This window comes from Poecilia mexicana, unplaced genomic scaffold, assembly GCF_051168715.1.
Source record: "Poecilia mexicana isolate PSO_F unplaced genomic scaffold, ASM5116871v1 scaffold_13, whole genome shotgun sequence".
NCBI lineage: Eukaryota > Metazoa > Chordata > Actinopteri > Cyprinodontiformes > Poeciliidae > Poecilia > Poecilia mexicana.
The window spans coordinates 2,990,533-3,005,390 of record NW_028263382.1 but is presented as its reverse complement, the minus strand read 5'-3'; the positions used below and the strand labels follow the sequence as shown (position 1 = coordinate 3,005,390).

General features: G+C 42.3%; 2 protein-coding genes across 7 annotated transcripts in view; one reads left to right on the top strand and one right to left on the bottom strand.

Moving 5' to 3' along the window:
- The window catches only part of phldb1b (pleckstrin homology-like domain, family B, member 1b), a 130,109-nt gene extending 116,930 nt beyond the window's left edge, over positions 1–13,179 (top strand). For all 6 annotated transcript variants that reach the window (XM_088011464.1, XM_088011460.1, XM_088011461.1 and 3 more), the window contains 4 exons: positions 1,492–1,638; positions 2,124–2,343; positions 4,491–4,576; positions 7,886–13,179. In XM_088011464.1, coding sequence (XP_087867590.1) covers positions 1,492–1,638; positions 2,124–2,343; positions 4,491–4,576; positions 7,886–8,026 — 594 coding nt within the window. In that variant the 3' untranslated portion in view covers positions 8,027–13,179. The remainder of the gene's footprint in view (positions 1–1,491; positions 1,639–2,123; positions 2,344–4,490; positions 4,577–7,885) is intronic.
- Positions 12,896–14,858, bottom strand: part of a2m1 (alpha-2-macroglobulin 1) — a 30,175-nt gene continuing 28,212 nt past the window's right edge. Inside the window, exon 36 of the mRNA XM_015001486.2 lies at positions 12,896–13,495. Within this exon, the coding sequence (XP_014856972.2) occupies positions 13,473–13,495 (23 nt within the window). The 3' untranslated portion in view covers positions 12,896–13,472. The remainder of the gene's footprint in view (positions 13,496–14,858) is intronic.

Below are 14,858 nucleotides of genomic sequence, written 5' to 3'. Positions count from 1 at the left end.
GCCATAAAAATACAAGTTCACCTCACCTAACACTAATTTAACACCTTACAGTGTTTTACATTTATTGTAGGGCTGAAACAATTAATCAGCAATTAATCCAAAACTGTGCAAAAAAATAAATGTTTTGCATTTAAGATAAAAAAACATCTTTGTCTATAAATATGTTCCACCCAGAATTCAATTGGCAGTTTTAGCTTCACTTGCTTCAAATTCTGATAAGAAAAAAAACATCTGCTATTAGGAAACCTTTTGCTATTCAATTATTAATCAATCAAAAAAAAAAAAAGATCAGCCCTGCACTGTATTGATAAGTCCAGCTGAAAGGTCTGAACTTCACTTGTTGATGTTAGAAGTATTTTTAGCTGCAGATTGGTCCTTTGCTCTAAATGACCAAATGTTCACTAAAGGAAAGCTGTTATTGCATTTTAGGTAATAAAATGTTCATTTTCTTTTTAAAAAAATTTAATAAAATCACCTGTTGATTTGCATCTTTTATCTTATTTTTATTATTGTATTTAAAAAAGCTCAAGATTTTTTATACAATAAAGCTTTTTTATTGTCATCAGACACAAATTTATCACATTCATATCAACCAACATAAAGTAGAGCATAATTGATAGTGGAAGGAATCATTCCTGTTTTTTTTATTATTTTATTTTGTTCAAATAAATAGAAAAATCTTATAAGTGCGGTGTACAATGTGCCTCTTTTTCTTGCAGTACCCCTAATTAAATAATAAGGTAAATTATGTTAACACCATGTGTTATAAACCCCATGAGTCTAAAACCAGCTGTCCTGCATGGGGCCTTGATGACTTTTATTAAAATCCTATAGAACTCAGCAATGTCTTAACCTGCAAAGGTAATAAATAACTGTTGGCCTTTTTTACATTACATTTTTTTGTGTCTTTTATGTAGAAGTTTGATTTTCTTTATTTTAAAACGTAAAAAACAAAAATCGAATTGTCTTGATTTAAAAACCTAAACAAATTTCCTGTAGGAGAGAATCAAATTCTACATTTTATTTTGAAGGGTCACGTAGCCCTTGGACCATGGTTGCTCTGGAGGAGCTGCAGAGGTTTACGCTGTAGTGAAGGTGCGGAAACGAGTTTGTGTTAAAGCTGCAGTTTGATTGCAACACATTTTAGTTTGAAACATCTGTGAAGATCAGATTTGTTTTCAGGTGTCCTCCATTTTTATTCCATTTTTTACTTCTCTGTTGGCCTGGTGTGTCAAAAGAACATGTGTCCAGCATGTAACTGCTGTAAGCCAGCCGGGTCTCGATGCCGCTGACTGGTTAAGCTGCACTGCTGCGGTAGATCTGCTCAGAGGTCAGCACTCAGTCTGTGTGTTGCTCCCAGCAGGGGAGCATGTCCATAAATATATGAGTGCTGTGCTGACAGAAAAAGAAAGAGAGAGAATCTTGTATGCTCTGCAAAGCTGTTCCCAAAGATCAAAAAAATATTTAATGAAAGCACTTTTTCCCCCACAGGAACGAGAGAGCCTGGCTCGCCGTCAGATGTTGGAGGAGGAGAGGAGGAGGAGGGAGGAGGCGGAGAAAAGACTCCAGGATGAAACTTTCCACAGACAGCAGCTTGTGGAGAAAGAGGTCAAGATGAGGTCCAAGAACTTTTCTCAGGTCAGTGTGATAGTCCCACTTAGTATGCTAGAGGTTATTGGATAACCTCAGAAGGCTGACATGACATGACGCCTGTTATAAACATGAAGGAGTGTTCACGAATGTTTATGACTGTTGTCATGAAGTGTCATTCAGTATATAATTACACTGTTAATACAAACTTGCACTAAAAGTCAGTCAAGTGTCACAAAAACTTTGCAATATTTGGACAATAATGACCCTTTTAATGAAAAGTTCTATTAAAACTTGCATTGAAAGTGTAATTTACTGAATGACACTTCATGACAACAGTCATAAAAATGCATGAAGACTTCAGTCATAGACTTCATGTTCATAACAGGTGTTATGTCGTATTTTTGTCAGTGTCATGTCAGCCTTATGCACAGCTCTTCTAACAAAGTGTTACCAAAGTTTTGACGACGTCATCTTTGAACATGTCAGGATCTTCAGGACAGAAGTCCAATCTTTCTTTTTCATTTGTCCAGGCTCGACCGATGACCCGCTACCTGCCCATCAGGAGGGAGGAGTTCGACCTGCGCTCGCATGTGGAGTCGTCGGGCCACAGCGTGGAGACGTGCTACCACGTCATCCTCACAGAGAAGATGTGCAAGGGCTACCTGGTGAAGATGGGAGGCAAGATCAAGTCCTGGAAGAAGCGCTGGTTTGTGTTCGACCGCCTCAAGAGGACCTTCTCCTACTACGTTGGTAAGACCCAGGAGTCGAGGCCTGAAATAAGTTGGGTTTAGGAAGCAGGAAACCATTCGCACTACTGTTGAACTCTGGATGAAATCCAGAGATGAATGAAGCTAAACTTTCTGAACCTCCATGAAAATTGAGAAAAGAACCCGTTTGGTTTATTAACTCTGGTTCTGCAGTCTTTCTTAACCTTTCACAGTTCATTCACAAACTGCACCTTATAAAAGGTCCTGCAATGTCTTTAGCTTCCTGATTGTTTTTGTATTATTTGAAACATTTATGACTGAGTTGTAAAATGTTAGATTCTCAGGTCCAGTCTTGTTAATGTGGCCTGGTCACCATGTCCAGACCTGGTAAACCACACAGACTCTCCCGGAGGCTCTGAGCTCTTCCTGTGGGACAGCTCTGCTCTGTCTGCATCCAGATTCTACATTCATTTAATGTTTGTTAAAGTTTCTCCTTTTTCTTTGGAGTGGGACCTGAGGGTGAAAACAGTTGAATTTGTTATTTAGTTCCTTTAGTTGGTATTGTACTTTTATTGCACTTTGTTATATTTTGTTTTGCTAAATAAAGACGCATTTAGTTTAGAGCGGCAACTAATGTTTATTTTAGCAATTGAATATGCTTATGATTAATTGATTATTCTAACAATTAATTGATAACTCAGTTTTTTTAAAAATGGCAAATTGTTCTTTTAATCACTTGGTTATTTTATTCAATATTACACAAATAATGAAATGATTCTGTTGTCTGAACTCTCACTTTTCACTATTTGTTCTACTGATGTGCTTTGAAATTGCCTCTGAAATTCAATTCAAATAAATTGAATGATTCAATTCCTGTTTTTCTTGTATAAGAAAATGGACATTTTAGCCTAAAATTCAACAACATGGCATTGCTTTAGTGAATTCTTGTGATCTGTAGTAAAAAATGCATCTGCAGCTGAACACAATCAGTGGATAATATTTCATGTAAGAATTGTACGATCCCCCAAATTGAAGGAAACGGACCAATTTTTCATTGGAAACTAAACTAACTTGTCAACTTGACTCAGACATGTTCATTGCTCCATCCATGGCTAATCCCGTCTGCAGAGCGTTAACTGCTCCTCATGCAGGATTCTGTTTGGGGAGGAACTCGGGTGTTAGTTTTGGGTTGCATCAGCCTCCGTATGTCAATGCTAGAGTAGAACATGGAGGGCGGCAGAAGCCGCGGCGCAGCGACAGTCGGAACATGTGTCCTCCGCACCTCCAGCGGGGTGACATGTTGTGTAATTCGCCGCGGTTCCTGGAGCTGTGGGACACCCGCTCGCTGTCGGGCCCTTTGAAGTCCTCACAAGGTTCCACTCAAAGCTGCTTAAAGTGGTACCTTGTTGAAAGGGAGCCAGGGCGAGGAGGCGTACCGAGATTACTTTGGCAGGGGCTGAAACGCGCCCCGGCCCGCCGCAGCTCTTTGAGCGAGCTGATTGGGATGCAGAGCCGCGGCCCCCCGTCTCCTGACCTTGAACACGGAGTAACAGGAGGTGACGAGCAGGAGTCAGCAGCGCCGCTAATTTCCGCTAATCAGCCTCAAACACAGCCACGGTTTGGCTTATTTAGACGGAGTCAAATGAGATGCAAATGTGCGGCTGTTTGAATGCTAAAGAGGTCATTAGCAGATAATGGCTGCGTGTTAAAAGCAGGCTGTTGTTCCTCGAAATGAAGGCGCTGCGCCCGCCTCTACCTACTGCTCTTTAAGTTGGCTGCTGGAGTGTTTTTTCGCCTGGAGGTAGAGAGGGCTGTTGAGTTCCCCACCGGTTCCTTACTGCAGTTCTGCAGTGGCTGATGAAACAAACTGCAATCATGTACCAGAGTAGCGTAAGAATGCAGGCAAGTCTGAAAACACAATGAAAAGCTCCACTTGCTTTAAAAAACAGAAAGGAGAGAAAAAAATATTGCTGTGCTTGTCTTTTCCCATCCATCATCACAAAGCTCAAATTGGTCATGATCAAAGTCGGGCTCCTGCGCTGATGAGCACATCGTGCAGATCTGCTCGGAAGATTCTGGGTGACATGCGTGAGGTGTGAGTCGGCTCCTCCAGCTGAGACGGTGTCAGAACGGATCAGGTTCTGACCAGAGCTGATTTTTTTTCTTCTCTCTCTCTCTCTCTTTCTGCAGACAAACATGAGACCAAGCTGAAGGGTGTGATCTACTTCCAGGCTATAGAAGAGGTCTACTATGATCACCTCCGCAGTGCCACTAAGGTACCACTCTGTCCTTTCACCCGTTCTCCGTCTGCTCCCTGCTTTCTTTAAGTCCCGTGTTCGTGTTTGTCCCGTTCAGCCGTCTCCCCTCCCTGAGCCCACTGTGTACAAACTATTAGTTAAATGAGATGGGTGGTGAGGGGCCGGGGGTTAAATGTGCTGCGAGCCCTGAAGCCTAAAATCCTCAGGAAGTACAGACTGTGACGCCTGTCAGAGACTTGCTAATCCTGCCTGCTCCCTCTGTGGATCCCAGCTGAATTCATCAAGTGTCTGGAAAACAACTGCAGCTTTAACACAAACCTTCACATGTTTTCCAGCTTTCTTTGATGCTGACAGTTTATATGGTATGAGCAGATCAAATAGGTGTATATTCATTTATTGTCGAGAACGTTGTGAGCAGTGATGGACACCAATAACTACAAAGTTAGTTGCACTAACCCTAAATTTGTTTATTTAATCTTTGTTTAGCCAGGTGAGTTATTAAGAATTACAACAACAGCCTGTCAGGGAGGGAAGGACACAGGCAGATTATAAATTATACTAATTGTAAACAGGTTCTGCTAACGCTACAGCGCTATTCCAACTCGTTATTTAATAGAAGCTACCACTAAAGTGTTGCACCAACACGCTATTTAGAGGAAGCTAACACTAAACTGCTAAACTCTAAAGTATTTATCATATGAGAACATCTCGCACATTCTCAGTCCAAGATAAACAACGGTTGTTAACGGCAACATGAAGGAACATGGCTCTGACGGCAGAGTGTCACAGCCATGAACTTTAATATATGAGGTTCAGCTGCAGTGAAGAATAATCAGGATGCCCAAGAGTGTCAAGAAGGAGCCTGTCTCCTGCTGAGGAGGAGGATGCTACAGAGCCATAATGCCACCAGTGCAGAGTTTGTACTGGCAGCAAGTAGCCACAAAACCACGAGGAACAAAACCAGGAAGTGGTAGGATGGACAGGATAGGACTGGATCTGATGGCTGTTACTGCTGACAATAAAACATCCTCAGCATAAATTCATGTTGGGGTTTGATTTTCCTCTAAGGGAGGCACCTTCCTTCCAGATCTGCCCAAGATCAACGGTGTAAAAAGAAGAGTGGAGTCAAATATCCAGGAGCAATTTCTTCCTTCAATCTGGAGACAATATAGTCAGGAGAACAAAACATTTTCCTGCTGGGTGGATCAATGGAAGCAAACACTCTTACCTTGAAGCATGAAGAGACGAGATCTGGTCACCATCAGTCATGGAGAGCTGAAGGGAGAGAACCTGGGTTCATCCTTCATGTTCCTTCTTACGGAGCCGTACATGCAGTCGTCCCTGTTTCTGACATTCATCTTTATTTTTTATTTTTTACTTCTGCACAAAGCTGAGCTGCTACCTCCTGATCTGTGTGTGTTTGATGGCCTGTCGCTGCGTAGCACACTCTGACTTACTGCACATCTCTGATCAGCCCTGAACTTTGATGCTCCTTGTCACTTCCAATGTCACTTCACCAAGAGGCAGACCTTCATGTGAGCTGCTCTCTGCCCAGACACACACTGCTTTCAGAGCCTGAGAACAGTTGCAGATGTTAACTTTGTTACACACATTTGCTCTGGTTGTCATGAAGAACGAGCAAAGCGATATTTCTTTTTTTTTTACCTTTTTTTACCTATCGCTCAGGATTCGTTTTTTATTGCCACTTTCCATAGTCTATGTTCACTTTGAGTCACAGGAAATTACAATATCTTAGAGGAATTTTCTTTGGTTTCTGATTGAAGATACATGGAGCAGAACTTTGTGCAGGCCTGGCGGCATGGGCGGGCATTGGGGGGCATTTCCTGCCCACAGAGTCAGCCGTGCCCCCCCATGGCAGCAAACCAGCAAAACGCAAAGAACTTTTCACAGTTTTTCCCTCCAAACTAACCGACTGAGTTGAGTAAAGCTGTTGGATGCAGGAAATGTTAGCTAAAAGATGACTAGCTAACATCAATACAGAACCTTAAGCTTAACAAGTACCTTGTAGGCTACTGGTGTTGTCTATGTTCAAAAGTGGGTAGTACTTGTTACATTCACTTGAGTAACTTTTTTGGGGAAAAAAAGTATTTATAAGAGTAGTTTTACTGCACTGTACCTTTTTTTTTTTACTTGAGTAATATCATTATTGCTACATAGATTCATTTTGCCCCCTGTTAAACTCGTCTGGAGCCGGGGATGACTGTGTCTGTTTTCCCATTTCAGGGTTTTGTAAGGCTCCATGAGATCCAGATCCATGAAAGATTGTTAAATGTTTAATATTAGTATTGGAAACTGAGAGAACAGATTTAATAGAACTGTCTTACTGCTGAGTCAATGACAATGCAACTTTTATTAGCATGATTAGCACAGCTAGGTTTACAAAAAGTCTCCACTGGTTGTTTCTTGGACAGAAACAACCAGTACCTTAGGGCACTCTGGACTGGTTGGACTGGTTTTCTCATTGAACTGATTGAACGTTCTGCATCAGAACAGAGACGTTCTCCTCGGTCTCCACTAACTTGTGGGCTTCCACAAGTGTCAGTTTTTGGCCCGTTATTGTTTTCTTTTTACATTCTTCCATTCACTGGCATTATGCATGTATGCAGATGACATGTCTTTTAAACCAACCGTCATCCAGTGCAATGGTTTTAAATATCTCCTGCAGTCTAAAGTCAGACAGTTACTTCTTTCACTGATCGGAGACAAAAATCTGATTTTTAACTTTTAGGCTAGCTGGTTAGCTGTCGGGGCCAATCAAAGAAAAAAAATGCTCCATCCTGGTTACTGGCCAATTTCCTGGTGCATCTCTAGTGCTGACACTAGGGACCATCACAACAAAATCCAGACAATCATTGGAAAACACTGCTTGTCCAACTCTTTCAGCTCTATTACTTGGTCGGTTAGCTGGGAGTGAGCTTCTCTTCTGGAAGTCATTTGGGTGAGCGCTCTGAGAGGAAACAAACAGAGCAGAGCAGAACTTTCTGTTTGAGGCTGAGGCAAGCTGCAGAGTTTCTAGTTTCATCCTTCACCTTAGTTTTCTGATTTATTATTTAGTGGGAAAAACAACAACTCCAAACTGTAAAGATTCTCCAAACACTTTCAGCTCGAACTCGCTGAAGCATCTGAATTTTAAAAAAAGGAGATTTAGAATCTGAGAAGATTGATTATTGGTTCAGCCTCAGCTGGGACGTTAATGTAAGAGGCAGGGCCAGTCCCAGTAGAGCAGCTGAGGGGTGAAAACTTGATAGAGAACTTCTACTGAGTCTGGTTCTGTCTGTCTGCCGCCCCTCCAAAACCCCCCCTCAGAGCCCCAACCCATCGCTGACCTTCTGCGTGAAGACGCACGACCGCCTCTACTATGTGGTGGCGCCATCGGCGGAGGCCATGAGGATCTGGATGGACGTGATCGTCACGGGAGCGGAGGGATACACTCAGTTCATGAACTGAGCGCGGAGGGCGAGCAGAACGCTGCGGCAGGGATTGGACACGCAGGATCCGTTCTGACGTCCGCTCCGACTCGGACACCACGCCTGTTTGTTACCGTTTCTGTTTTTATTTCTGCGTTTAATCACACAATCATTTTTCCATGCAGGAGTTTCCTTCATCATGTTTCCTATGTGATTCTGTTTGGATTGAAAAAGGGAGCTGCTGCCACACACACACACACACGCACACACACACCTAAACACGTCTCTGTATATAAACCAAAATGTTCACCTGTCCAGGACTGTTCAAAGCCTTTCTATATTGCCAAAAGGAGATCTTGTAGTTACTGTTGAATATTTTGTATTATTTGTTAGTTTTTTTTACTTAGAGAAAAAATTGCCAAATGACATGTTGCCAATGTTATTGAGTATTCTGTTGTAACTTTGAGTGTAGAGAGAGACGATTTGAAGAATTCCCTTCACTTTAATGTGTTTCAGCTACCGAAACCTTTTTTCTTTTTAACGGTCAGCAGCAGCAGAGATGATCTCAGATCCTAGACCCACTTCTTCACCAGGCTTACCAAAGGAACGGACTGTCCACAGGTGTTCCTGAAGAGTCCACTCATTATGACAGAGTTATGGCCTGTAATGGTTGGATCGACACCATTACACAATGAAACTTCAATGGTTTCTATGCTTCACAGCTGTCAGAAGAGGGTGGCTTAAACTGAAAGCAATGAATTACCACACAGCTACTCTGGTTTAGCATCAAGACTGTAAATAAAGAGAGAAGCTATAAAATAATCAGAGGGATTTCTGATCAGGCATTTTGATTCCAATGCCCATCACTGTTTTCCAGAGTTCCCAGTTTGGGCGAGGTTCTGTTAACACAGAGGTGTCCAAAGTCGGTTCTGGAGGCCCGGCACCCTGCATGTTTCAGTTCTCTCCCTAGTGAGAGAACTAATGATTGTTACTACCACTACTAGTGGTAGTAACAATTTCCTCAGCAAGTCAATGTTCTCCTTAAGCCTCTAATGAACCATCATTTGATGCAGGAGTGTAAAACCAGGGAGAGACTAAAACATGCAGGATGTCGGGGCTCCAGGACTTTTACACCCCTGTGTTAACACATTATTGTCCAGCCCTAAACATTTGGTCACGATATATCAGCACCAACATCAGTATCAACCGGTAATTTTTGACATATCGGTATTGGTCCGATAAATGGGCTGATTTTAAAAACCGATATTTATTACCAAATTGATGCTGTTTGTTTCTGGAGGGGAGGGGTCAAGGTTGGTCAGGACACATTTTTATGGTCATGTGACAGACTGATGCAGCAAAGGATTGTGGGGAAGCAGTGGTGAAGTCAGCAGTGTGGTCATGTTTTCCAATATTTACCTAGATATATTTTGCTATCAGTCATAACAGCAGTATTAATATCAGGTATTTATATTGGTCCAGATTTGCATATTGGTGCCTTCCTAACGTATTGCTCTTCCTTTATCCATGAGTGGTCGAATTAAAAACGGTTTTCTGTAACAAACATGTTGCTAAGCCACCTTTCACCGTCAACCTCTCCATAGTCTTGCTTGCTTAGCATAGACTGTTGATATTTTAACACATTTTTATTCCATTTTAGGATTATTTTCTTAAGTCAAGGGTGTCAAAAGAGCGGCCATTTTGTGGGCTCCGCCCACACTATTAAGAATGACACACATTGCCTTTCATGAGGGGCGTTTGGCAATACTGAGACACTCATTTCAAGGGAGGAATGAAATAATCCATCTTGGTGAAACAAGAAAAACCAAACTGGAACAGAGGAGGTGGTCTAAGGTCCAGCACAGCCTTCATTTCGTCTCTCCAGGCCGTTTCACAGAAACTCAGACCTTGAAATGTGACCAAACATTGTTGGGAGCTGGTCAGGATAGTCCCTACAGGGAACTGAATACAGCCAGAGTCTCATGTGACCCTGACGGCCTCGTCAATGATGGCTGTGGTTTTGTTGGTGATTTGTTTTGTCCTATCAGGGTGATTGTTTCTGATTGGCCATGTTTGTTTCATTCTTGAACTGTGGTTGTGGGCCACACAAGGTCCTTGATGTCAGTTTGGACATCCCTGCTGGAAGCTGTCTTTAGACAGAGCAACGCTAACTTTTAATGCTAACCCATTTTCAGAACATGATTCATAATCAGCGTTAAACAGAAATCTGCCTCATTGCCGGTTATTTCACCTCGTCACCATTTTGGCATTTGGTACCTGACTCAGCAGCACTACAGGTCACATTTTAATGCACTCAGAGGTTCAGTGGATCAGAACCAAAATCATTGGAAATAGGAGTAATGTAAAACATTCAACGGATTATGATTAGGATTTAAATATTTGTATGACTTATCTCCATAATTCAGTCACATATTTGTAACCTCCCAGGAAATGCTTAAGCAGACAGGTAAAAACAAAATGGCGACAACTGAGTATTAAACTGTGAAAACTAACTGAAGCTTTCATAAACATGACCAAATGAATCAACATTTATATATGTATATATGTGTGTGTGTGTGTGCGAAACCATCACTTCTCTGACAGCTTTGAAGCATCACTGTTCTCAGCAGGTGGCACGTTTTAGGTTGGTTTAATTGAGAACTCTGTACGTATTTAATCAGAAGCCATTCTAATGAGAGAAAACCCAACACTCTGAGGCTGACTGCCAAAACAAAATGACTGTCCAATGGTTTCACCAAAGCTGCCAAGTTGCCCTGAACTGATCGATCTCTGGAGCGGTCCGGTTCTGACATGCGCAGGCTCAGGAAGCCTTTAGCTAACTTGATGATGTGACGACTTCACCACGACCAGCCTAAAGCAGCAAGCACACACATTCAACTGTTTGGATGATGCAATTCAGACCTGTGCCTTCACCACATGTTCCTGAGTCCTGCACAGCCTCACAGTGGAGCCTACATCACACGGACGCTTTTAAATCAGTGCTCTCTCTTTGAGCTCTCCAACAGCATCATGCACAGGTTTGCATGGTTTCCTCTTCACCTTGGAGATGGTTCTCATGATCCCAGAGGGTCCCAACGTGGTGGGCTCATTGGGTCAGAAAAAGAACATTTCACCTAGGAGTAATGCTACATATCCTTTAGAAACGATTGTTAAAATCTGAGAAAACAAACCAAGTGGACTGCTATAAGCAATCCTTTTACATTTAAATTGGACAATGTGGAACATGTGGCTCACAACATGGCTGCTAGTGTGTAAACCTGTCTACCAAGAATTATTTCATAGGAATCTCCCTTCCAAATGCCTGTCACTGACAGGATTGCCTTGGATACAGCTTTGACTCAAGCATTTTATTCTGAAGGGTATTCCTGGACTTTGTGAATGACCCGACAGGAAGTACTTCAGGGGTATATTTAACTCTCCAGTGGTCTTTTAGCGTGAGGCTCAGGAGAAGCGCGGCAGATTTCAACAGCAGGAAAGACCGTCAGTTCCCGAAATCAAACATCAACCAAAAGAAAACCTGGTAAAAGCGCACGCTGGGCCAGAGCAACCTGACCAGACTACGCACAGGGTAGAAAGCTTGTGGAGTCTAATTGACCCCGTTTCTTAGGCTGCAGGAAGGTTAAACTAGTTGCCATGCTGGCAGCATGCTGCTTTGTTCTGCCCTTTTTCCACTTCATATAAGGCCAAACTTTGCAAGTGACTAAAATATTAGCTAGCATGGGTCAACACCATGCCAGCTGAATGATTACAGACAAAGGTAATCTGGGTTGATTAATGAGCAAAAAGTTCTGACTGGCATCAGACTAGAAAAAGTAGTTCCGATGTGATAACCTGTATCGAGTAATCTTTTGTCATTATTGGAAGTCTGTGAATAATCAATAAATCAGCCACCACAAACCTCTCCACTACCAGATCTATAGGAGTAAAACGGCCTCAAGTACAGGTATGGACAATATGAACCTAGATGAAACCAAAACCAGACTGGAAAAAATCATCTCCCTGTAAAAGTTGGTGTATATCGGCTGACTATTGAATAGCTGCATAATGCCATGTGCTCCTCTGTTACAAGAAAATACATGAGAAAACTTGTACTTCTTGTCCTTTGTTCAGCTATTAGCACGTTCCCTGGTTTGCAGAAAAACTGTCATTTGTTCATTAGTTACTAGGGGTGGGCATTTATCGCATTGTTTATCATGAGAAATTATACAAATTTTGATTTATTGTTGCCACAAAGGATTCCAATGAATATTTTTAACAAACCAAACTCTCCATTTTGTTGTTTTAGGACTTTCTCCACCGTCTGTTCAATGAAAGTATCATTACATATCAATACATTTGAAAATATGATTAAGTGTAGCTACTGTGTACAAATCATGTGATATGTGATATTTATTGTGATTGTCACTGTCATTATCACAATACCAGAAAATATTGTGATAGAACTTTAAGTCCATATTGCCCACCCCCAGCAGGTACTTAGCATTTCTTCCCGACTGTAACCGTATGGAGGATGTACAGATTGACTTGGCTGCTGCTGTACTTTAGTGTGGCCTTTTTTGTTCGCAGCGTGTTTTATAATTCTGCCTTAATAGTCCAATAGAAACCTGAAATAGTGCTTCAGAAAGCTGCCTCAACACTGGAGCTCCTCACTGTAACACCCCACTGTGACCTGACTGGAGGCCTTTAGCATGGAGCGTTAGCCGCTACCTTGGAGACACGTCAGTCGTCCAGTAGTGAGTGTGTATGCCGTCACACGTTTTCCACAAGAGGTTTCAAAGTGACATCTGTTGGTCATGAGTTGCTGTTATCTACACGTATATAAAAGAAAAGTAGTATTGTAAAGAGAATGCCTGAGTGAAAAGTTAGTGATATTGTATGAAAAGACAACTTTTCACTTTTTGTTATTTCAGAACTTTTATTGCAGCTTGCATTTGAAATTGTACAATAGTCACGTATGAATATCTTTTTTTTTTACTGGTACAACACTTGTGCAGGTACATGTACACAGAATAAATCACCCAGCACCATTAAGACTGGATCCTCCTGTTCCCCTCAGACACAGTCAGCACTCTGACCATGCTGTGTTACTGTGTCATGTGTCACTTTCATGTATGAATAATGTGGATTTCTGTCAGATCTATTAATAAAAAAAACAAAATGACTATCAGCAAATACTCCTCTGCTGTCTGTTGTATCCAGTGCGTAATAGTGTGACTGTTCCAGTGTTGAGCAGAGACACAAACGGACCATTACTGGTCACCACCAACAAAAAATATATATATATTCTCAGCATGTGACCCACAATAAAAGAGAATAAAACCTGATAAACTAAGAGTTAAAGTATCTAACATTACCCAAAGTAGATTCAGATCCCAACTGAACATAAAGAGTTTTAAAACGATAATCCTAGACGTCACCAGTAGTTCCATCAGCTGTTAATTCTGTCCTGGTGGTGGAAGGAGGAATTACACCTTGTTGTCACTGTCGTCTGCAGAGAAATCACACACACACACACCAAGGGTTATTATACCTGCTTTAGGAATATCGATGTTTACAGAGTGGGATGGAAGACGAATTGAGATCTAGAGCGGATCTGCTCAGTTCAGCAAAATGTTTTTATAGGTTCAATTCGTTAAACAATTCAACGTTCATTAAACAATTCAGTGAAACGGACCTATTTCTATAGGTTCGTTTCATAACAAGAAAAGTTATTTCATGGCGGCGGTGGCACAGGGCTAATCAACACAGCCATCAAGGGTTCGAGTCCTGGCCTGTTGACTTTTGCCGCATATCTTCATTCTCTCACACAACCTGCTGTCCTTTCTGACCACTGTTCACTAAAGGTCACTAGCGCCAGGGAAAATGTTTTAAAAGAAAGAAATTTAAATCCAATCATGCGTCCCATTGATCTTAGTTGTCAAACAGAACAGTACACTATGTTAATTATTCAAAGTTGTTCATAAGGAAACCCAGCAGATTGCACTGAGTGAATGCTGAAAGTCATTTCAGCTGAAGTGACTTTCAGCATTCACTCCTCCAGTCACAGTCGCTCATTGTGTTGTTGACGTTACAGAAATGCCTGACTGAGCATGGAGAGGAGAAACTGACCTTTAACAGGAAGGAACCTGTAGCAGAACCAGAACCTGGCTCAGTACAAGCAAACATCTGACAAGACCAACTTTAAATAAGTTTATGCTTCTACCCACTCCTTTGAACATTTATTAGGCCCGAGCAGCTAAGCACTGCGAAGGCCTATTGTAATTGAGCTGTTTATTATTATGATTATTGTGCCAAATGAATTGGCTTTTTGGGGGCTTTATCATAGGGGAGAGGATAGCCTCCCTCCGCCTACGGGTGGGGGGGGGGTTCTGACTGTTGTTTGTGCTTACCGGGCTGAACAGCAGATCAGATTACCCACCCTTCTTGGAGTCCTTAGAGGGGGTACTGGAGAGTGACCCTCCTGGGGACTCCCTTGTTCTACTGGGGGACTTCAATGCTCACGTGGGCAATGACGGTGAGACCTGGAGCGGCGTGGTTGGGAGGAACGGCCCCCCAGATCTGAACCCGAGTGGTGTTCTGTTGTTGGACTTCTGTGCTCGTCACGGATTGTCCATCACGAACACCATGTTCAGGCATAAGGGTGTCCATATGTGCACTTGGCACCAGGACACCCTAGGTCGCAGTTCAATGATCGATTTTGTCATCATTTCATCGGATCTGCGGCCGTATGTCTTGGACACTCAGGTGAAGAGAGGTGCGGAGCTGTCCACTGACCATTACCTGGTGGGGAGGGGAAGCCGGTCAGACCTGGGAGGCCCAAACGTGTAGTGAGGGTCTGCTGGGAACATCTG